Source organism: Leucopleurus acutus, assembly GCF_964270905.1.
Source record: "Leucopleurus acutus genome assembly, chromosome: 4".
Classification (NCBI taxonomy): domain Eukaryota; kingdom Metazoa; phylum Chordata; class Mammalia; order Artiodactyla; family Delphinidae; genus Leucopleurus; species Leucopleurus acutus.
In genome coordinates, this window is record NC_139146.1 from 20,187,637 (window position 1) to 20,212,324 (window position 24,688).

Here is a 24,688-nt window from a genome sequence, read left to right on the forward strand (position 1 = left end):
TTTCCCTTGCGCAGAGGGTTCGGAGGCGGGGTCCCCGCTGCTGAAGCCGGGAGTGAGGGGCGCGCAGCCGAGCTCCAGACCCACCCTCCGCCGCCCCTGGAGCCGGTGCGGTGTCTTCACCGCGTGGCCAGAGGCTGGGGAGTGAGAAGCACGGGCACTGGCGCTCCGGCATTCCGGACGGCCACAGCGCCGGGCCTCAGAGAGGAGCAGAAGACTTTGAACTACGAACATTTTTGGTCAACGGGATCGTCTCCCTCGCTTTGGCTTCTCGCCTGTTGATTGTGAGTTAAAACCCTGCACTGCTTTCCTTCTCCAGAACCTCCCGAGGTGCTGGCGGGAGCCCTCTCGTGCGCCCGAGTCCAGAGCGGAGGCTGTCCCGGCCTGCAGGGGAGGGAGGCGGCCTCCGCGCGGGTCCCCCGGTAGCCCGCGCCCCGCCGCGCGGGAGTCCGAGCCCCAGGAGGTGGATGGCATGCAGGGCGCGCGCAGCATGCAGTCGTTCAACATCACCCCGGAGCAGTTCTCCCGGCTGCTGCGGGACCACAACCCGACACAGGCGCAGTTCATCGCGCTGTACGGGCTGCGGCCGCTGGTCTACACCCCGCAGCTGCCTGGGCGCGCCAAGCTGGCCTTCGTGCTCACCGGCGTGCTCATCTTCGCCCTGGCGCTCTTTGGCAACGCGCTGGTGGTCTACGTGGTGACCCTCAGCGAGGCCATGCGCACCGTCACCAACATCTTCACCTGCTCCTTGGCGCTCAGCGACCTGCCCATCTCCTTCTGCATCCTGGTCACTATGCTCGAGAACATCTTCAACAACTGGCTGGGGGGTGAGTCCGCGCACTTTCCTTCTCCCCTAATCCCCAGCCTTCCAGGGGACCCCCTCCACAACACACACTCTACTCTTCTTTCTTCCATTTTTCTCTTTACCAAATGAATCCAGTACCCTTTCTTAGAACTTCCTCACCTGCCCTCACTTGGAGATAAGTTTTTGCTCCTTTTGATTCCGTTCCAGCATTTTTCTCCGTGTCGCTTAGAGACACAAGTTAGGGAAATGCTTAGGAGAGTCTCACCGCAGTGGGGTGGGAAGTGGCACTAGTTAGTTCAGCTCCCTTTTCCATAATTACCAAGACTATTTCCTATTTTTAAAATAAAAGTAAGATAAAATAATTCAAATAATAAAAACCCCAACATCCCCTCATTCCTCTAACCTCCAGCCTCACTCCCCAGTTGCCCGTGGGGCTTCCAGACAGGTATTTGTACTGCAAGTATATATATGGACTTAAAACTTTAAAACAAATATAATGCATTGCAGAAAAAAAAATCTAGTCCTTCTTTTTAAAAAATACATGAACAGAGTCACACTTGGAGAAGGGACACAGAAAATATATGCCCTCTTGACTGATAAAGGAAGAGAGATTAATTTCTCTTCCTTAGAATGGGAGCAGAAATGGCAGAGAACCATTTGGAGCCATCGTTGGGAGCAGTGTGTGGGAAAAAATAAGACACTGCACTTCTCCAAATGATGCAGTCTTTCCAAAGAGACATGACTAGAGAGCGTGTTTTGTAACCCATAAATAGTAGTGGGTTGTATTCTCATCAGTGCTTATGGAGTGCCTTGGGGACGAGGAAACATTGATTGTACCTGTGTTTTCATGGGTGGATGTACTCTTGTGACCATCTCAAAATTCATAGAAAGTGATTGGAAATATAGGGAGAATGTGAGAGAAATGAATCATTGTGCTCTCAAACTCTGCTATTTCCACCCCTTCCTTAGCTAATTCCTTTTATTCTCATGGCGGGTTTCTTTCATCCTACCATTACCAACTTGAGATCCTCAATTTAAGTCCCTGGCATTACTTTTTTTCATTAATTTGCACCGGGTTTATTGTTAGTGGATCAGGTTGCTAAAATCTTTGATTCCCATCCCACCTATGATATATATATTTCCCCCAATAAACTAAACATTAAAGTACATAGTATTAGCTTGAAAGTGACACATAATGCAGAGTCGTAAACTGACTGATGGATTATTGACTTTTTTATGCACTCTGATGAAATCATTATACTTGGGCATTTTAAAGTTGCCCAGTGCAACTAACGCCACAGAACTAATGGAAAAACTTTTGACCAGTACATATGGCTTATTTTTTGAGAAAAAGGCACAGGAGCGTTCCCTTTAATTAAAGCAACCCTGTACATGTCCCCCTTTTTTTCTCTTCTTGGTAAAAGGTATATAGCAAAAAAAAAAAAATTTGTTTAAAAAAGGAAGAACTGGGGGGAAAAAGCACCCACATTTTTCTATTATTGTCAGAAACTCTTGACTTACAGATGTTACTGACAGATGGGAAGCTGACTATATGAGAATGGGATGTGATTATCTTCCACTGAAAACCTGAAGGAAATCTAACAGAAGAACAATTGTTAAATGAGAGGCATAAGCGCCAAAATAATATACTGAGCTATTTGGTTTCGGCATGGCTTTTATACATCTTTTCAACATGCTTCAGTTCTAGGCAGTGGCAATGTAGAATGTTGTCGGCAATGAAGTTCCTGATACAAAGAGGTAAATAAGAAAGGGCTGCTTCACTGGTAACTAGAAGATATCTTATTCTGGGACAAATAGTACTTGTTCCTTTTAATTTGAAATTCTGTGGAGGGAGGAGAGGCTGCTGCTTGGCTAAAACAGTTCCTCCAGCACAAGTCATTAGGTCAAGTGGTCATAGGACCTGCTTGTGGCCCAGTTACCTTGGTAACAAAAACATTTGAGTTAGGAAATAATGCTTCCTAGGAGCAAAACAGAATGTCTTCAATAAATTGTGTATTTTTCTTCCTATTTAGAGTCTAGGCCGTGGGCCCACAGCATGAGCATCACCTGGAACCTTGTTAGAAATGCAGTCTCAGTCCCCATTCCAGACCTATTGAATCAGAATCTGCATTTTAACAAAATTCCCTATGTGGTCCAAATTCACAAGGAAGTTTGAGATTCATTGGTCTCTAATACACCATTGCTGTGTTCCACTTTGGGGACAGGTTATTTTGACCAATGGTAATAGGCCACCACTGAGCACTTTTCGTTAGCATATAGGCTAAATATTTCTCTCTGATTGTCTGTTATACCATAGAGGCCGTTACTACAATAACTAGGACTTTTCCCATTAGAGCTTATTTTTCCAAGTCATAATTATACCAAGGAGGGTGTGGAATTTAATACACAATCAACTTTACTTGTCTGCCTGATTTGTTGATGACCAAAATCCAGCTGAACCAAATCAAATGGGTAAAAATTTCCTCAAAGTAAATAAGCTATTATGAAGCTGTTTACTCCGGTTTCCAGAAATTACAATTTTCCTTAATAAATCTCTAGGTTATCGGGTGTTTTTTCTCCTTTCTGTAGCCTATACCTGCATTATTTTCAGAGTGAAATCTATGGGATGTTATTGACAAAGTACATTCTTTGCATAGATTTTGATATAATATTTTTCATTTGTTTATTTATTCATTCCTTTACTGATTCAACTATTTATTGAATGACTAATATATGCTAGTCGTTATGCTGAACTCAAATACAAGGGTGAATAGTACACAATATATGTCGTGTAAAGATTTTGAGGAAAGACAGCAGTTTTCCTGGAGAATGTGAGTAGTTCTGTATGCCTGGAGTTTAGCATTCAAAGGGGAAGTGGTGAGAGATGAAGCTGGAGAGAAAAGAAGAGAAATCATGAAGAGCCTTCTAGTGCTATGTTAAGGAGTTTGAATTTTATTCTGAAGCAGATGCATCACTAATCTGAAGCAACGAATTTCAAACTAGGAGTTGCAACCTATTAATTAGTCATGAGTCATTGGGTGAGTCAGGATTAGCAATTTTTAAAAAAATGATATATATTAGAATAGAGAATTTCAGAGAGCATTTACATAGTAAAAGTTTGGTTGTGTGTGTATATATATGTATATACATATATGTATCTACACATGCAATAAGAAATATCTTTAAATTACGTGTGTGTGTGTGTGTGTGTGTAATGTAAAGGTATTTCCTATTGTGGATCATGGTTAAAACCACTAGTATAAAGGGAGTCAAGTTAGAGCAAGTATGGTTGACCATAAGCAAATTAAACCCATCAGAATTCATCAGCCATGGTTATGTTCCGTTGCTACCCTGTGGCAGTACTTTGTTACAGCCAACTCTCTGAATTCGATTACTAAAGTGGTGGAATTGATGATGCAATTTTAAGGAACACAGATAATTAAAAAATTGATTTACCTGTGGTTGGTTGCTAATAAAGCAGAAGTTTTTATTCATCTTGGAATGTGTGGGTGTGGATGAGACTGTGACAAAGGCAGACTGTTTAGACGAGATTATACAAAAAGATGCAAGTCATGGCGAGTGGAAGAACAGCTATACATGTGATTTTTGCCTAGGGCCACCTAGCCCTCTGACTATTTTTATTACTGCAGTAAAATCAGAGCTGTTCTTGAAAAATATATGGTGTAGTCTCTCAGAATAATATATTTTAATCCTCGAACTGTGTTAAGTGTAGAGATTACAAAATTGTAGGAGACCCACTACTCAAATAAATTTTAGAAAAATGTTATCGGGACAAGATTTGCAAAGTGGTGTTCAGAAAAACACGGTGGGAAGGAAGCAGGGAAATGTGAAAGATAAAGAGATGAGATGTAGAAAAGGAAAACAGTGATAATCAGCTGTCTTCCAAGTCATAATATAGAGACAGGTAGAGAATAGAGTTATACTAATTTGGCAAGTAGAAACATAATTTAAAAGAAATAGGATTGATGCTTCCAAACCATTGAATACCCTAAATACTTACTTATTTTGTAAGGCCTCTTCTCCACACTAATTATGGAAAACCTGTGGTTTGGGGACTGTTTTTCACAGTGGCTGAGAGCATAGACTCTGGAGCCATCATTTTATGGGACATAGGGACAACCTTGGGTAAGTTGCTTTATTTCTCATCTCTTTCTACAGATGGAGGTCATAACAATACATATTTTATGGTGTTGCTGCCAAGCAGACTTTATGAGTTTATGGAGTTAATGCTGATTATAACACAGTAAATGGTAAAAAGTGTTCTAGATTGGAAGTTAGTCTTTTAACTTTGAACATTATCATCATTGTGGCTCAGTCAGGACAAAGGACACTTCTGGCAGGTATAAGGCATAAACAGGGACAAAAGAAAAGAGAGAACAGAGGAGAGCAGAGATAGACTTTCATGATGTTGCAGAACCACAGAAGTCAATGAGAGCAGCTCAGGGGAAGAGATGAAAGATAAGCATATTTATTAGCCAGGGTTCTCCTGGGAAAGAGAACTAATAGTATGTGTGTATATGTATGATGTGCTGTGAAGAATTGGCTTACACAATTATGGAGGCTGAGAAGTCCCACGATCTGTTGTCTGCAAACTGGAGACCCCAGAAAGCAGGTGGCAATGGTCGTTCAAAAGCCTGAGAGTCAAAGAACCAACATTGTAGATTCCAGTCTGAGTCTGAAGGCCTGAAAACTAGGGGTCTCAAGGGCTGGAGAAGATCAGTTTCTCAGCTCAAAGCAGTCAGGCAGAGAACAAATTCCCACCTTCCTCCACCCTTTTGTTCTATTTGGGCTCTCAACAGATTAGGTGATGCCCACCCACACTGGGAAGGGCCATCTGCTTTACTCAGTTCACCGATTCAAATACTAATCTCCTCTGGAAACACCCTTACAGACACAACCAGAAGTAATGTTTAACCAGACATCTGGGCACCCCATTATCAATACAAGTTGACACATAAAATTAGCTATCACAGAGTATTGAGTAGTGTTCCCTGTGCTATACAGTAGGTCCATGTGGGGTGATGGGATGTTAACTACATTTATTGTGGTAATCATTTTGTAATATATACTTGTATCAAGTCATATTTTATACCTTAAACTAATACAAGGTTATATGTCAATTATATCTCAATACAACTGGAAAAAAGAAGAAAAAAATTAACTATCATAAGAAGTCATATCTAAAACACAAACTTTCTTTTACAACTAGTCTGTTCAGGAATAGTGTTTTAGATACACAGAGAGAAAGAACAGAGAAGAAGAAAACAAAACCAAAAAATAAAAGAAGTCATAAAACATATATAGATTGGCATTCTTTTTAGCTATCATTTTTTTGAACATAATTAGGTATCCAATGGTGTGCTAGAGCTAATTTGTACCAACTCATGATAACCAACTGTGTATACATCTATTCCAGGCTCCACACTTATTGATATCCTTTTGGTAGTTTGGGATTGGCCATGCTGACCATATTTATACCAGGGAAATTAGCAAATAATTAATGATCAGAAACTTTTTTTTTAACCTGGGGAGCTGGTTGTTAACACTTATTAGCACACCACTGCTTGTATCCCTTGTAATGTACAAGATAATCAATCATCGACATTCTAGGTATTACTCACCACCATTGCTTTAATGTATATTGTCATTTTCTCAACCAACTTTAATCCAGCATTTTACTTTTGTTTTTTTAAGCTTTATCCTTGTATGCATTCAAACAGAATTTCTTGGAATACTGCTTTGTAATTATACATTTATTTGTGGGATATTGTTTAACTCCTGCTCTCCTTCCGTGAAGAACAGCTGGGAGTGTTTATGTTTTGTCTTGGTCTGTAGTCAGAGCCTTCAGTAGTATATGATCCATAGGTGAGCGAATGAACAAATGAATGAATGAGAAGACAGACTATAGCATGAAAAATTAGTGTGATAGACTAAGGTATCCTCCTAAGCCCTCCCCAAGCCCCCACAGTTGGAAGCAATGTTAGAAAGTAGACCCTGAAGAGAAGGCTCACTCTCAAATCCATTCTCTCACCCAGTGGTTCTCAAACTCTGCTGCATATTAAAATTACCTGGGTACTTTTTAAAACCCTAAGGCCCCACTCACTCCCCACAATTCAGAATCTCTCAGAGTGAGATCTAGGTATCAATTTCTTTTAAAGATCCTCAGCTTATTACAACACGTAGCCAGGTTTGAGAACCAGTGCTTTCTAGGGCTTGGAATCTGGGGTAGGTCTTGGAATTCCCAGTGTACACATTTCTGTTGTTGGGAAGGGTGTCTGAATATCCACCTAGGAGTAACTGCTGAGAATTGTAACTGATGGTTACTGCTTCCATCTTCAGATATGACTGGCCTAAAGTTTTAGTTATAGCTTGAAACAAGCAAACAAAAATTCCCATTTCACCTTCTCCATCTTGTAAAAACCGTTTGTAGACTTCTCTCTCTTTCACCTTCCATCCTACAACTCTCTCTCATTCTTGCTTTTGTGCTCTCTTTTGGGATCTCAGGTTCATAGCGTTGAGTTAATAATATGATATTATTATCATTCTGGACAATAGCCTTCTCTTGTTTTATTATGTTTATATTCTTTTTTTCCCTTAAATTCCCATTCCCTGCTATAATTCATCTCCCCCTGAAAAGGTGGCTACAATAATGTGTTTGATATGTACCTTTAAATTTGCTTGTATTCTTCTTACATATGTTGCATAAATATGCGTTGTTACTTTGCTCAGTGCTGTTTCCAACATCTTTCCATGTTGCTGTGTTTATCTAATGCTTTTATTTTTAACAGATAATTTATATATTTAGAGTCCACCTTTGTATGTGATACAAGATAGGCAGATTGGTTTATTTTTCTCCATGTAGATAGCTAGTCTTTTTTACACTTCCTATAAACAACTTATAATTTCTCCCTTGATTTGTGGTGCCATTTTAATTATAAATCCATTTCCCATCTTCTTTTCTGTCTATTTTGAAACATTGCTTAGTTGTCTAAGTCCACACCAGTGCTATAGTGTTTATTGCAAAGGCTTTTTAGCATATCTAAATATTGCATTGGGAAAGTCCCCCATTTCTTTGACCTTCTCTTTCAGAGTTGATTTAGTTATGTATGGACCTTTAGTTTTCCATAAGCATTTAAAAATAAGTTTGTCCCCCTGGAATTTTGATTGGTATTGTATTCAATTTATCTGCTGTTTTGGAGATAATTGACATTTTAATGATAAGTCACTGTGCAATATTGTCATGTTAATCCTATGTGATAAGACAGAACAGTGGTCCTTCAAAGATGTCCATAACCTAATCCTTACAACCTCTGACTATGTTGCTTTACATGGCAAAAGAGATTTTGCTGATGTGACTAAGTTAAGGATCTAGAGATGGGGAGACCATCCTGTATTATCTGGCTGGACCCTATTAATCGCAAGGGTACTTACAAAGGGAGTCAGGAGTGTCAGGAGCAGAGATGGAGATGTGGCAACCGTGCCAGAAGTCAGAGTGACGCAGGGCCTTGAGCTAAGGAAGGCAGGCAGTCTCTGGAAACTGGAAAAGGCCAGGAAACAGATCCTTCTCTAGAGCCTTCAGAAGGAATGCAGCTCTGCAGGCCCATTTTAAACACCTGACTTCCAGAACTATAAGATATAAATGTGTGTTCTTTTGAACCACTAGGATTGTAGTAATTTGTTACAGCAGCAGTAGAGAACTAATACAATCACCTTTGACACATAGAATGACTCTATTTAATTAGGTCTTGTTGGATGTTATCCCTTCCAAACAGAAACCTGGTATGTTAACGTATTGGGTGGGCATGTTCTTCAGGGGAGGTTAGGATCCTTCTTAGCTCTAGGAGTTGGATTTCATTAATGTAGGTCAATATTTTAAATTTCATTCTCCTTGTCGATGAGTTTTAAAATGGGCATGCAGCCCATTTTGGCCATAGAGTCTGAGGTTTTCCTCACTTTCATAAAGGGACTGAGAAAAGTATATATTTTCCTTTCGAATCCTAAGAACAAAAGCATGCTGAGGAGGACGAAGTAATCCAAAGGAGAGAATGCCAATCCATGCTGAAATCATTCAGCTGTAGAATTTACTGCCCCATTATTGCTCTACCTCTGGAATCACTTTTATATGAAATAGTACATTTCCCTTATTGTTTCAGCCAGTTGAGCTGAATTTTCTTTTATTTGCAGTCCAAAACATCTAATTAATATATAGAACAAACAAATACAAAGAAAATAAAAATTATGTATTCCAAATCCAGGGGTAATTATGATGAGAATTTTAGTATGTTACTAAAATTAGTAACATTTAGTAGTTAGTTTTCTCCTGAATATATTTTTAGCAAAATAGAAACCCTTTAGTGTTTGAGTGTATGTGTGTGTACATGTATATATCACTTGTTTACCGCTTGTTTCAGTTAGTTTTAATTTTAAAACGTCCATTGAAAGATGATTTAATAATTTACATTATATTGACATATATTTTATTTAGCCATCCCGCTATTTTTGGCATTAGTTTACACTAATTTGAGGTTATTTTATGTTTGGTGAGCAACTGAGTACATAAATTACATGAATATTTAAAAATTTTTATTAAGCATTTCTGGGGAAGAACACTTTATAATGCATTTTGTTGCCTGATAACCTTCACATTCAAGAATTTTTTCCTAATGGCTAACCTGACCTTCTCCATTTCTTTCCTTGTATACAAAAAAGAAAAGAAAAGAAAGAAAAATCCCTCCTATATTATTTGACAGTGAGTTATTTTAAGATTTTTAGCACAATGAAACCACCTTGTTTCTGCTTTATTACCCTAATATTTAACCTGGGCTTATTTTACTCTATTATTTGAAAGTCTAATTATTGCCATTAGTGGAAAGTAAAAAAACAATTCAGTTACTTTTCTAAAATGGTATTTGTAGCTATTAGAGTAATGAAAATAGGAAGAGAAATACCAGAAGAGACATAATTTTACTTTGGTGTTCTGACACAAATATGCACCCAGAAGGTTCTTCTTGTAAAGTAGTTGAAGGAAGCAGTCTGAGCAGAACTACAGTTAGTGTCAGCTTGGCTCCACAAAGAAAAACCTCAGGGTCTCGCAATTTGTATGGCCCCTTGTGGAGGGCCACTCATCCTAAATCAAAATCTTTCTGAGGACAGCTCCAGCCCATGTACACAGAGAAGCCAGAAGTCTTTCACGTTGCCCCATTCTTAAATATGTAAAGGCAATCGAGGATTGTTAGGCAGTTGAAGAAAGTTTGCAGAATAAAAGGGAATACAAACAAACAGATAAATGAAACTAGCATAAATGGGTGATTTATAGATTTCTTTAGAAAAAATTCTAAGTGGTATTTTCATATCTATGGACATATTCTGAAGAATGTCTCCTCATTTGATATTTTCATAGTGGAATTCCTATTGGTTTTTAGTCTCAAACTTCTACAATAAATGTATCATTCAATACAACACTTTTTAAGATGATTTTACATAAGAAAAATGTATGTCCCAAAACTTAAGAAAACATTTTCAACCAAATGATTTATCTATAAATAAAAATTATCCAGCTATATTCCAAATACATTTGGTAGAACATCAAAATCACAAATAGATATTTTGAAAAGCACGCCTAGTGCTCACAATGGGATGTGTGTACTGAATGTTGCTGACACTAAGAGAAGCATCACATCATTTTACACATTCTTTGCGACTGAACCATTCTTTGCAATTGTTACTCTTGAAAAGAAGAGTAGCTTTGCAAAGAGGTCAATGAAAAAGATGTTGAAGAATTATTTAAATGCATGATGAGAAATTAGCAAGTACTAAAGTTGTTCAGGATATCAGTCTGAAAAAGTTAATCACAGTGATAACCAGAAGGTATTCAATTAAACCACTAGACATTGCTTGCTGAAAATTATTTGTGGGCTCTGCTGATACAATGATAATCATTATCTTTGAACTTGGTGGAGATATTACTGCCAGATATCTCTTATATCACCATGCAAATACTTCTATAAACATACTACAGGAGAGTAAGTAAAGTTTTTTTCTGTAGTGTTTCATCCTAAAGAGTCAACTACATCCCCTGAAGATTCTTTCAGGAGTCCCTACCTGAGCACAAAAGTGATTAAAAAAAAAACAAAACTGAAAGCTTCTGAGTTTTATAGTTTGCCTGAAATTGCACCTTTGCAAGCCAACTTACTCATGATATCACTTTCCACAGCCAGTGACAGTGATTACATTTCAGCCCTCCTCGCCTTTCAACTTTCTTCAAGTTTCCAGTCTGTTCCTTTCTTCATGGGTATCAGGTCATCCAAGGTAATTGTCCTGTTTTTGTTGCAAATTATATTTGAAATTTTCTAACATATTTATTAATTTCTGTGTGCTGGTTGCTATGCCTTGTTGGAAAAAATTATTCATGATGCACCATGAAAATGCTGCATACAGAGCAACATGCACACAAACCATTTGATAAAAACCATTCTTGTTCTGGAAATTGGGAGCAATATTTTATACATTTTACATACTAAATGATGACTTAACTATATTTTAGTTACACTTCAGGAATTCTGTTGGGAGTTTGATTTGGCATTTTAAATAGTGGGGAATAGGCTACTAGTGCACATTTTCACACAGAATGTCTCATTTTCATGAATGAGTTACTAATGGTAAGTGGGAGATGTCTTCATTTAAGAAGATATTGACTTCATAAATCAAGAGTAAGCATCTCTGAAAAGGAACATTTGAGAATAAGAAAAAGTTCTTAAAAGTGAAAATATGATTGCTGAACTTATATATAAATTATAAGAGCTAGAAGATAAAGAGAAGAAGATCTCTGTAATGTGGACCAAAAAAGACAAAGAGAATTTATAAAGCAAAAAATATGTATAAACAAAAGATAGAAACATGAGGGATACAGCCAGGAATTCCAAAATCTGATTAATAAGAGTTCCACCAAAAAAATGCACAAAACACAGAGATAAAACACAGAGATAAGAGAGTCAGAGGTCTCCAAATTCAAAAGGCACACAAAGAGCAAAAGAATAAAAAATGGTCTAGGCTTCAACTCATATCCCCATAACATTTCAGAAGTACAATTACAAAGAGATCAATAAAAGCTTCCAAATAGTAAACCAGGATACTCATAAGAGAGCAAAAATCAGTCGGACGGTATAGATGTGTTAGCACCAAAAGTGGATGCTAGAGGTCAACAAGGCAAGATCTTCAAGATTCCAAAGGAAGATAATGTTGAATTTAAAGTCAAATTATAGCCACTTTCAGATAAGCAAGAACTTAAGGAGCTTACTTTAAACTCATTAATTTGAAGAACTTACTTGAAAAAGATTCATGCAAAACAAGGGTGAAATACAAGAAATAAGAAGCCATGAAATAAAAGGAACAGTGGAGAAGGAATCCATTCTAAATGAATTTCAAGAACATGGCTATAGAACAATCTTTAAATAAATAAATAAACACAGTCATCAAACTTAGAAGTCAGTAGTCTTCCAGAAGAAAGTCTTAAAAGAACAAATACTAGAATTGATTCCAAGTTGTGTATATGTTATGTGAAAAGTTGAGATGTAATAGTAAAAATAATGATGATGATGATGATTACGGCAGCAATAAATGTAGCTAACACTCATGACTGCACTTTCACATAGTGCCAGGCTCTGTCCTAAACACATGGCATTTATGATTTCATTTAATCCTCCAAGAGTCCTATGAGACAAGTATTGTTTCATCACCTACATTTTATAGTTAAGAAACCCCAAGACACAGTGAAGTAAGGTAATTGTCTCTAGGTCACACTATTAACTAGTGGTTAACCCAAGATCCAAACCCAGGCAGTCTAATTCCAGAGCTTATACTCTAAACTGCTATACTGTGTTGAAGAAGGTACCTGTTTCTTCTTCAAACTGGAACAAAAGAAATGCAAATTTAAACTCCAGGAAAAATTAAATAAATGAAAATACTCTACAAAAGGTCATGGCCCGGATACAAAGCACATTAAAATATGGTACACTTTAGAGCAATGAGTAAATTCACAAGGATCATTACTATAAATTCAGAGAAAGAGAAATGTATTTGGAACATGTATATTGGTTTTGTAGTTATAATGTTTAAATAGTCATAATAATGAAAATGCTGCTTATAGTTTTAATCTTTTATAATTAAAATGTAGGCCAAGTACAGAAGACTTAACATGGCAATGGAACAGAAGGCAAAGTATTCAGTCTTGATAAAGTAAATATAAAGGTATAGCTGATAGAAGTTGGAAGGAAGAAGAGAGGCAGAAAAGGAGGAAGGAGGTGACATGAGGAGGTGAGGTATCATCATCTTACAAAGTGAGGGACAAGATAAACTGTTGGAAGCTGATAGACCAAGGAAAAGGGTGTTAAGTATATTACTTTATGAGTCAAAGATAGAGGAAACCACGTGCAAGAATTTAGTAACACACTTCTCTAAAGCTTTTCAAAGAAATAATTGAAGAAATTATTATAACTATAAGAAAACTAAAAGATGTGGGGAGAAGCAGAGGTGGGAGGTAATAAAAATGAACTAAAAGCCTATCTATCCGAGAAGAAAGTCAATACAGACCATCTAAAATCAGTAAATCAAGAATATAAAGCAATCTGTTTAGCAATGTGACGGTACCTGGCAGAAGAACTAAACACAAGTAGATGTCGGGGAGTAGGACAGCAGGTGAGAGGGGGTGGGCAGAGACCCATTCTTTTTTATCGTAGCCCTTCTGATTTTGAACGATTTGCTCATAATTCTTTGATTAAAAAGACATTTTTAAAAGGAAGAGACAAATTAAATTTGTAACTGAAAAGCTGCCCCCCCCAAAACATCTCCTAGCCAGATGGTTTCACTGGAGAGTGCTGCCAAACACTTAAAGAAGAATTAACACTACTTTTACACAAACTCTTCCAGAAAATAGAAGAGAAGGGAACACTTCCTAAACCACTTCATGAGGCCATTTTTACTCTGACAAAGTAGACAAAGACAGAACAATAAAAAGAAAACTGCAAACCAATGTCTCTCAACTGCAAACTTAGACATAAAAATTCTCAGTGTATTAGCAGACGGAATCCAACAATGTATAAAAAGGATTATACACATGATCAAGTGGGATTTATCCTAGGTATGTAAGTCTGGCTCCATATTCAGATATCAATGTAAAGGCTTCCCTGGTGGCGCAGTGGTTGAGAGTCCGCCTGCCGATGCAGGGAACACGGGTTCGTGCCCCGGTCCGGGAAGATCCCGCATGCCGTGGAGCGGCTGGGCCCGTGAGCCATGGCCGCTGAGTCTGCGCGTCTGGAGCCTGTGCTCCGCAACGGGAGAGGCCACAACAGTGAGAGGCCCGCGTACCGCAAAAAAAAAAAAAAAAAAAATCAATGTAATCCACCAGAGCAACAAGCTAAAGAAGAAAACTCATATCATAGCAATTGACACACAAATAACATTTGACAAAATCCAACACCCATTCATGATAAAAATTCTCAGCAAGTCAGTAATAGAGAGAAACTTTCTCAGCTCTATAAAGAGCATGTACAAAAACCTACAGCTGACATCATATTTAATGGTGAAAGACAGTGCTTTTTTTCTCAAATTGGGAACAGAGCATGGATGTCTGCTCTCACCACTCTTACGTAGCATAGTGCTTGAAGTTCAAGCCACTGCAAGGAGGCAAAGAAAAGAAATAAAAGATATAAAGTTTGGAAAGGAAAAAGAAAACTACCTCTATTTGCAGAAGACATTATTTTCTGCATAGAAAATCCCAAGAATCTACAAAATCTCCTAGAATAAGTGAATTCAGCAAAGTCAAAGTATATAAGATCAACACACAAACTCAGTGGTCTTTTTATGTTAACAAGTAACGTGCAGAAAATGAAATGAAAAATACCATACTACTTATAATTACTCCAAAGAAAGTGAAATACTTAGGTATACAGCAAACAAAACATAGTTTTCAGTTCTGTGCGCTGAAAATTACAAAATGCAGATGAAGAAAATCAAAGAATACATAAAGAAATGGTGAGACATACTGTGTTAATGGATTGGAAGTCTCAATATATTAAAGATGTCTGTTCTCCCAAAATTGATCAATAGGTTTAATGTAATTCCTATCAAAATCCCAGCAAGGATTTTTGAAGACATAGACAAGCTTATTCAAAACTTTATAATAGGCACAGGGCCTAAAATAGCTAAAATAATCTTGACAAAGAAGAAGTGGGAGGAATTCCTCTGCCTGATATCAAAGCTTCTTTGTAGATAAAGTAATCAAAACAGTGTGGTATTGCCAGAGGGATAAACACAGATGAATGAAGCAGAATAGAGAATTTAGAAATAGATCTGCACAATATGCTCAAAGGATTTTTGACAAAGGTGTGATTCAATGGAGGAAGGATTGCCTGTTCCACAAATAGTGCTGGAGCAATTGACATTTATAGGTGAAAATAAGCAAACAAAACAAACAAAACCTTAAATCTCACCCTTTATACAAAAATTTATTCAAACTGGATTGTAGACTTAAAAGTAAATGTAAAGCTATGCAACTTTGGGGAAAAAACATAGAAAATTATCAGGGCCGAGCACAGAATTCTTAGAGTCCTTAACTGACACCAAAAGCTCAATGCATAAAAGGAAAAATTGATAATTTGGACCTCATCAAAATTAAACACTTGCTCTGTTAAAGCCCATGTGGAGAGATGAAAAGACCAGCTATGGACAGAGAGAAAATATGTACAAAGTATATATCAGACAAAAAATTAGTATCTATCAATAGAATATATAAACTCTCAAAACTCGGCAGCACAAAGACAAACAGTCCAATTAGAAAATGGACAAATCACATGAAGAAAAATTTCATCAAAGCGATATACAGATGGCAAACGAACACATGAAAAGATGTTCAGCATTGTTAGAAATCAGGAAATGAAAACTGAAACCATGATATCAATACACATCTATCAGAATGGCTAAAAGGAAAAATAGTGACAACACAATGTTGGCAAGGATGTGGAGAAACTGGATCACGTATACACTGCCAGCAGGAATATCAAATGACACAGCCGTTCTGGAAAATAATGTGGCAATTTCTTATAAAACTAAATATGCAATTACCATGCAGCCAGGGGATTCTATTCTTGCGTATTTATCCCAGAAAAATTAAAAGTTGTGTTCACACCCAAACCTATATTGGATATTCATAACTGCTTTTTTGGTAATAGTCAAAAACTGGAATACCCCAGATGGTCTTCAGTGGATGAATGATTAACCAAACTGTGGTACATATATTCTGTGGAGTATTAGTCAGCAATACAAAGGAACAAACTTGATAAATGCAACAACTTGGATGCATGTCCAGGGGACTCTGCTAAAAGAAAAGAGCCAGGCTGTAGGTGCACGGGCTTCAGTAGTTGTGGCACATGGGTTCAGTAGTTGTGGAGCATGGGCTTAGTTGATCCATGGTATGTGGGATCTTCCCAGATCAGGGATGGAGTCCGTGTCCCCTGCAATGGCAGGCAGATTCTTAACCACTGCACCACCAGGGAAGCCACTGTAATGAGAAGCCTGCGCACCACATGAAGAGTAGCCCCTGCTCGCCGCAACTAGAGAAAGCCCACACCCAGCAATGAAGACCCAATGCAGCCAAAAATAAATAAATAAATTAATTAATTAAAAAAAAAGAAAAGAGCCTATCCCAAAAGATTATTTACTATATTGCTCAATTTATATGCCATTTTTGAAATGAGAAAATTTTAGAAATGGAAAACAGACTAGTGGTTGCCAGTGGTTAGGGGCAGGGAGGGGCAGAGGTGGGAGGGGCATATGAGTGTGGTTATAAAAGGGCAACAGGAGGGACTTTTGTGGTGTTGGAAGTGTTCAGTATCTTGGCTGTGATGGCAGGTACTTGAACCTATTAATAAAATCTATAGAACACACGCACACTGAGATGAGTACAGGTAAAGTTGGAAAACCTGAATAAAATCAGTGGATTGTATTAACGTCAATATCTTGGTTGTGATAGTTTACTGTAGTTTTACAAAATGTTACCATTGGGGGAAATTGGGCAAAGTATACAAGGGATCTTTCTGTATTATTTCTTACAACTGCATGTGAATCTATAATTATCTCATAAAATTTTCAATTGATAAAGAGAAAGAAAAAATGAGAGGTCAGGAGGGTATAGCCTTCATGAATGGGATTTGTCTTCTTGTAAAAGAGATGCCACAGAGCTCTCTCGCCCTTTCTGCCAAGTGAGAATACAGTGAGAAGTCTGCAACCCGGAAGCGGGTCCTCACCAAACCATGCTGGCACTCTGATCTCGGGCTTCCAACTCCCAGAACCGTGAGAAATAAATCTCTGTTGTTTATAAGTCACCCCATCCACGGCACGTTGTTATAGCAGCCCAAATGGACATGCCTCCTCTCAGAGCCAGCTGGGCGGCTTCCATCTCCTTCCCTAGGTCTAACAAGAATTCTGGAGAAAAATGGCTCATCTTCTTTGCTGTCAGTTTCCTCTTGCAGTCTCTCTATTGAGTCTTCTTCTTGGCACTTGGAAACTGTAAGAATCTTCTCCCTGTCCCTCCACTCTGCAGGAGTTAAGGTTCCTTCTGGCAATGAGCTAAGCCAACTGGACTCAATTCCTCCAGAATTTCTACTAAAGATTGGAAAAATGATTGGATATGAGATAATACAATAAAATAACGATTGGACTAGAAGAGAATAGATGTGTATAGCGATGAAGAGAGAGAGAGAGGGACAGAGACAGAGACATTGATTTGTGAGCCGTAGTACTATCTTGAATTATTGATTCATAATGACTTTCTATAGGTGGTGTCAGTTCATGTGTATCTTTATCATAAACCCCAATTTGGGATTGAGTCTCAGTTCCTTGAAACCCATGGCAGTACAGTGTTTTCTTTTCTTTTCTTTGTTTTAATTTTTATTGGAGTATAGTTGATTTACAATGTTGTGTTAGTTTCAGGTGTACAGCAAAGTAAATCAGTTATACATATGTCCACTCTTTTTTAGATTCTTTTCCCATATAGGTCATTACAGAGTACTGAGTAGAGTTCCCTGTGCTATACAGTAGGTCCTTATTAGTTATCTATCTTATATATAGTAGCGTGTATATGTCAGTCCCAATCTCCCAATTTATCCGTCCCCCCACCTTTCCCTGTGGTAACCATAAGTTTGTTTTCTACATCTGTGACTCTATTTCTGTTAAATAAGTCCATTTGTACCATTTTTTTAGATTCTGTGTATAAGCGATATCATATATTTGTCTTTCTCTGTCTGACTTACTTCACTCAGTATGACAATCTCTAGGTCCATCCATGTGGCCACAAATGGCATTATTTTGTTCTTTTATATGGCTGAGTAATATTCCATTGTATATATCTCTCCCCCTCTTACCCCGTGGTTACCATAAGTTTGTTTTCTACATCTGTAACTCTATTTCTGTTTTGTAGATAAGTTCATCTGTACCCTTTTTTTTAGATACCACATATAAGTGATATATGATATTTGTCTTTCTCTGACTTACTTCACTCAGTATGACAATCTCTAGGTCCATCCATGCTGCTGCAAATGGCATTATTTTGTTTTTATTTATTTTATTTATTTATTTTTTTTTTGAGGTACGCGGGCCTCTCACTGCTGTGGCCTCTCCCGTTGCGGAGCACGGGCTCCGGACGCGCAGGCTCAGCGGCCATGGCCCACGGGCCCAGCCGCTCCACGGCATGTGGGATCCTCCCACACCGGGGCATGAACCCGTGTCCCCTGCATTGGCAGGCGGACTCTCAACCACTGCGCCACCAGGGAAGCCCTGTTCTTTTCTAATACAGTGTTTTCTTAATGCTTCCACTTAAAATAGAAAGAACAAGCAGTGCTTGAGCTGGGAAATTTTCTTCAAAATCCATGTTGGGGCTCTTGGTTCTGGCCTTTCCCTAATCCATTGAGATTCTCTTTTGTTCCTTGCTCAGGGATGCATCATTAAAGTAATCCTCTCAACAAACTCATGGAAGACAGGAAATCTGGAAAGAGCACCCTGGTTTCTGATGTTACAAGTGTTTGTTTTGTAAACAATAAAATAATGCTCCCATAATTATGCTTAAGATAAATGTGCTTTCAATTTTAAGATGCTATAGAAGGTTCTCTACATCATGTTTAAGTTATTCATCCATTCAACAAAGAAGCAGTAGGTGCTTGATCCACAGCTACTGAGGGCCAGGAATTTCCCTGGGAATTTTATCTGGGGAAACAAACACAAAAAAATAAATGGCATTGTCTTTGCTCAGAGGAAGTTGAGAAGAAACCAGTAAGGGCAACAAAGGTGCTGCTCTGGAGGGCACATGGAGACAACAGTGGTCATTTCTATCTGAAAATGGTGGTGGCCTTCAAAGGTTTCCAAAAGAAGATGACTTTTGAGTCAAGTCCTAGAAAATGGGTCCACAGTTCGATAGTGGGGATAGGGTGCCAATCCAGGGTGACAGCATCCAGGCGTGGAGCAGCACAATGTATTCTGGGAAATGGGAACTGAAAGCAACTCTGTAAATTCCTCAGCAGAGGATTCGGGCATGAAGAACACGGACAGAAATGTCAAAGACAGACAGGCAAGTGAGAGTGCAGAGAACCTCGGGGACCATTTTAAGGCACTTGGGCTTTATCTTTTAGGCACGTTTTAACATTTAAAACGTATTTCAGGAAGACTATTCCAGCAGCAATTTTGAGGGTAGTGAAGGAGTGGAGGTGAGAATGTATGAGGAAACCATTGCACTGCTCCAGGGCACAGGTGATGGGGTGCATTGAACATAGGAGTCTTTATGGTTAGAGAATTAAGCACAGATGTATTTGGCTTTGCCGAGTTGTATTCTGATGATTTTAACGTTTTTGCACGTATGGTCTGGCTGGTGGCAGTCATCATAGGCTCCCCCATGTGGCATGTGCAACGACTTGAGGTAGATTCGGGGCTGGGATTGGTAATCAATCACACTATTGAAATGTCTTCCCTCCCCTCTTAATTATAATCATTTTCCTTCCTGCAAGAGTGTTACAGCAAATTTGTATGATCTCAGTTATTTCACTGAAGGTTTCTCAAGTGGAATAAAATAATTTGCTTTAAGATTTTTTCCTCTGCTTTATCCAGATCTTACATCGTTAAGACTTTAATGTTTAAAATAAAATGTACCAGGGACACATTCTACATTTTCCTGCCAGCGGAACATGCCTTTCCTAGTGTTCTTCAGTGTCTTGTTATGTTTTAAGAGTTCAATGCTCGCTCTAGACTTTTCTTTTATTTTTAAGACACATGAAAAATTTGTAACCTCTTATCTACTTATTGGTTGATTCTCCTTCGTAAGCCGTTTCTCACCTGCCTGCCTATTCATTGACAAATTGAAATCTGAACTGGAACGTGTAAAAGGATGTTCCAACCTCTCTGCTTCCCCAACATCTTTGTCAGATGGGCCCTGGTGATTCACAGTGGAGGAAGCACCGCACCATTTTTGGTGACCCAGTCTCTCCATTGGGGTGTACTTGAATGCGTCCTGCCTGGAAGGTCTAGCGTGGACAGTAGTCATTAAGGACACTAGGGGGTTGCTCACATACCCTCTAAGATAATTTTTGAAACTACGTGTCTTTTGTACCTTTTAAATTGACATAAGCAAATGTGAAACTTTACTGGGCACTCAGTATCCACTGGCAAGGGTATGAAATGAGCCCTCAGGCAAGGGTACATTTAAAAAGCGGCTTGACGTTTGATGCAACGGGTATATTGAATGAGCTGGACTCCACAGGTAAGCGCAGAAGGCAGTTTTATTCTATCCCTTGCCACCTACAAAAATGCAGTCTTTCCAGTCCTCTGATGAAACGTGGTGGATGAAGCCTTGAGTGGGCCCTGTAACTCTTGCGGTCATTCAGAGAATAAAATTCCTCTGGTCACTTTCAGTCATAAGAACAGTGACTGGTCACTGAATAGAGTTAGTTCCCTTATCAAAATGTCTAGTCCAGTGTCACAATCACATAAGTCCATACCCTCAATCAATTTAAAACGTCTCCCTTCCCCCAGTTTGAGCCATCTTTAGGCCTAGAATCCTACAGTATGCAGAGGGGATACTATCCCCTTATTCTGCATATGACCGTTTCCCAGGACTGATTCTTTACTTCATGGGTTTCTCACAAATAACAACCCTGAGGCTTCCAACGGCTACTCCCTTTAGCCAGCTGCTAGTGAAGACCTTTCAGCTTCCCCACACAACTGGACGTGACCAGCTCCTTTCTCTGAGGCTGCCCTTATCTCCAGCAGGAAACCCACACCAATGAGGCCCTTTTATAAATGACCCAACCCAGTTCCCACGTGGGGTCCATTTCTGACCCATAGAACACAAGGAGATGTGTTCATTTTTTAAATAAAATTATGTTATCATATATATAAATAATTTTATATATAAATATATAAATTTTATATATTTTAAATATATAAATCATTTCATTTGTAGAAAATGCATAAAATCTAATTGGCAAAGCCAGTCCTCTCTGTCACAGATCAGCCAAATCAGATTTGCTTTCTGTCAAGAAAAAGTACGATTTCATTTTGCAAATCAAATAAACGTATTAACATGCTTTCCCACGGCCACCTTCTCATTCCTAAGTCCTATTAGCGAGAGTGCGAGCATACAAAAAGCCTTAATCCCTCAGTTGGATGAAATGAAGCACCACTAACTTCACCATTTCCACTAATGTTCTCTTTGCTTTGCTCTCACTGGCTCTCTCTCCGGAGTGATGTATTTGACAACTTTCAGGGAATGGAAGCAAGGAGGTGGTTAGGTTAAAGTTGCCCCATTACTTCTGCCCCTTCACTGTACAGAAAATGGGAATTCACAACATGTCACCACCTGTCAAAACACCTTTTTTTCCAATGCCAAGTTTTCCCCTGAATAGAAATACAGGGAGAGGCACAAAGCCCCGTCATGGATTTATGGTGCCTCGATCAAGGTGGCTTCACTGACATCAAATGGTTTGAACCACGTCTTGCTTTGGTGGGCCCATAGTGAGACTGGGGTTGGGTGAGAGATATGACTTGTGAAAATTGAAAGAAGGGTGATTATGAAAGAGGAACTGAGGATGTAGACTCAGCATGACACTTCAACCCCAGGCATTCTCTTTGGCAGTGGAGTTTTAGAGAAGCATGTGTTTGGAGATAGAAGATCTGAGATTGGTTCCCATGAAACCACCTGAGCGTGCCCTCAGAAGGTCTTTGCTTGTCCCCAGGGGAACGTGCACCTGTTCAGAGACTGTCAGTCTCGCCTTGTGCTTTAGAATGTGTCAATACGTGGCCCCCATGGTTGTTGGCCCGGTGGGCTCTGCCTACATGGAGTCAGAATGAGTTTCACCATAATATCCTCTTCTCAAAGAGCGTGGATCTTGAAATTATTGTTCAGTAAGTGTTTTCATTCTTAGTTGTATTTGAAAAATAACACCTAGATCAGAACTTGAATTTTCATACTTTTGATAACTATACCAGAAAGCTTGTTTCCCCCATTCAATTGACTTTGAAGATTGGTGAAAATCCTCTGGGAATGGAGGCAGAAAAATGTCTTAAGACCTAAGTATTCTTCACCTGGAAAGCTCCAGAGTGACTCAAACTACAACAGTTTCCATAAATTCTCTAACTTTAATTCCTATTATCCAGATATGTGACTTTTGAATATGCTTTAAATGTTTGGTTTGTCCCTTATTAGCATTTTCTCTTACTATTAATATTTTTTAAACATCTTTATTGGAGTATAATTGCTTTACAATGCTGTGTTAGTTTCTGTATTAATACTGTTATTATTAATTTTTTGAACCCATGAGATCAGTCTGTTAGAAATAGTATTGATAATTAGAAATTGCCTTTCTGTAAAATATATAGCTCAAAGGCTTATAGTTTGGTCTGAATATTCATACATTGGCAATAGTTTGAATCCCAGTTTCTCATTCATCTCAGAATCTACAAGCTACCACTTGCCTCTCTGAAATCTTTGCAAGCAACCTGATCATTGCAATCTGAAATAGCAGTAACAAAATACAGACTTGCAGTACGAATTCAATTGGAAGAAGTCTGATGCCATGTCAGAATTGGTCTCTTCAACAACTGAGGGAGCAAAATAATGTAACAGTAAATTAGCTGGCAGGCTAGTACAAAGTATTCTTTTCGTACATACTTTGGTCATTGTAGTGTTCTTTCTTTCACCCAACTAAAAACTTAACGACTATCGTGTCAAAAGATGAGAAAGATTAAAAAAAGTGAACAGGCTATGGACCGCAATTCCATTTAAAATAAAAAAGAAAATATGAAACTCTTAAGAATTTAAGCAGTGGAGTGGAAAAAAACCCCACACCTCCCAACAAAAGAACAATTAAAATTGTATCTCACTTGAAATATGTACCCACGGTAAATATGTAAGGATCTGAAAAATGCTGCATTACAGTTAGTATTTGGCTGCTTTTTGTTCTTTTTTTTTTTGTGTGTGGTACGCGGGCCTCTCACTGTTGTGGCCTTCCCCGTTGTGGAGCACAGGCTCCGGACGTGCAGGCTCAGCAGCCATGGCTCACGGGCCCAGCTGCTCCACCGCATGTGGGATCCTCATGGAAAGCATAAACCCGTGTCCCCTGCATAGGCAGGCGGACTCTCAACCACTGCGCCACCAGGGAAGCCCTGCTTTGTGTTCTTTTGATGCTGCCTCTGGCTCTTCTAACTGAATTGTGTTTATTTTAAAGATTAAGTATAACTTCTTATATGAAAAAGAACACATCTGCTGCTTGGAAGAGTGGACCAGCCCTGGGCACCAGAAAATCTATACTACCTTCATCCTTGTCATCCTCTTCCTCCTGCCTCTTATGGTGATGCTTATCTTGTACAGTAAGATCGGCTATGAACTTTGGATAAAGAAAAGAGTGGGGGATGGCTCAGTGCTTCAAACTATTCATGGAAAAGAAATGTCAAAAATTGCCAGGTCTGTTTAATGGAATATTCACCTCTGTTTAAAATATTTTTAGTTTGATATATATACACAAATATGCATAAAATAGATAACTAATAAGAACCTGCTGTATTAAAAATATATATATATTTTTCAATTAGTTGTGCTGGAAGAGACCATTGCCAGACATCTCAGAATTCCTGGGTAATTTGGTCAAAGTGTCATTTGTAATTCACGTTTAGCACATGGACTGATTTTAAACTTTTGAGATTTTACGTATGGCAGGAAGAAAGGGTGATTACCAGCTCCCAAATCAAAGAGGAAGTCACTGTTATAAATAGTTACTCGGAATTTTAAAAATCGTTATATTTTCTTCTGCATGTCAATATGACGCAGTAGGAATGGCTGTGGCACTCTCCTCTCTCTGCCACTCCTCACCAGCCACGTGATGTGGATAAGTCTCCTTACTCCCAAGGCCCCTGCTTTCCTCATGTGTACCAGGAAGCATGATAATATCCATCCTTACTTCCTCCCACCCAAGGATGATGCTAAAAAATGTGAGATGAGGGGCTTCCCTAGTGGCGCAGTGGTTGAGAGTCCACCTGCCGATGCAGGGGACGCGGGTTCGTGCCCCGGTCCGGGAGGATCCCACATGCTGCGGAGCGGCTGGGCCCGTGAGCCATGGCCGCTGGGCCTGCGCGTCCGGAGCCTGTGCTCCGCAACAGGAGAGGCCACAACAGTGAGAGGCTCGCGTACCGCAAAAAAAAAAAGTGAGATGATATGTATGAAAATCCTTTGGAAATGAGAGTATGTTATTTATTTAAAATTATTATTATTGATATATTTTTATTTTTACCTAAAAGCTTTACTTTCTGATCATATTGATTAATAGAAATTTTAAA

The 24,688-nt window shown here is 38.8% G+C and overlaps 1 protein-coding gene across 1 annotated transcript; it reads left to right on the top strand.

Annotated features, from left to right (window-relative positions):
- Nucleotides 1–487: 487 nt before the first annotated feature.
- QRFPR (pyroglutamylated RFamide peptide receptor) lies at nucleotides 488–23,829 on the top strand (the record flags this gene model as incomplete). The annotated part of the gene is made up of 3 exons (XM_082838131.1): nucleotides 488–824; nucleotides 19,657–19,781; nucleotides 23,584–23,829. The coding sequence occupies 3 exons, from the start codon at nucleotides 488–490 to the stop codon at nucleotides 23,827–23,829; spliced, it is 708 nt and encodes a 235-aa protein (XP_082694257.1).
- Between the last annotated feature and the right edge of the window lie 859 nt (nucleotides 23,830–24,688).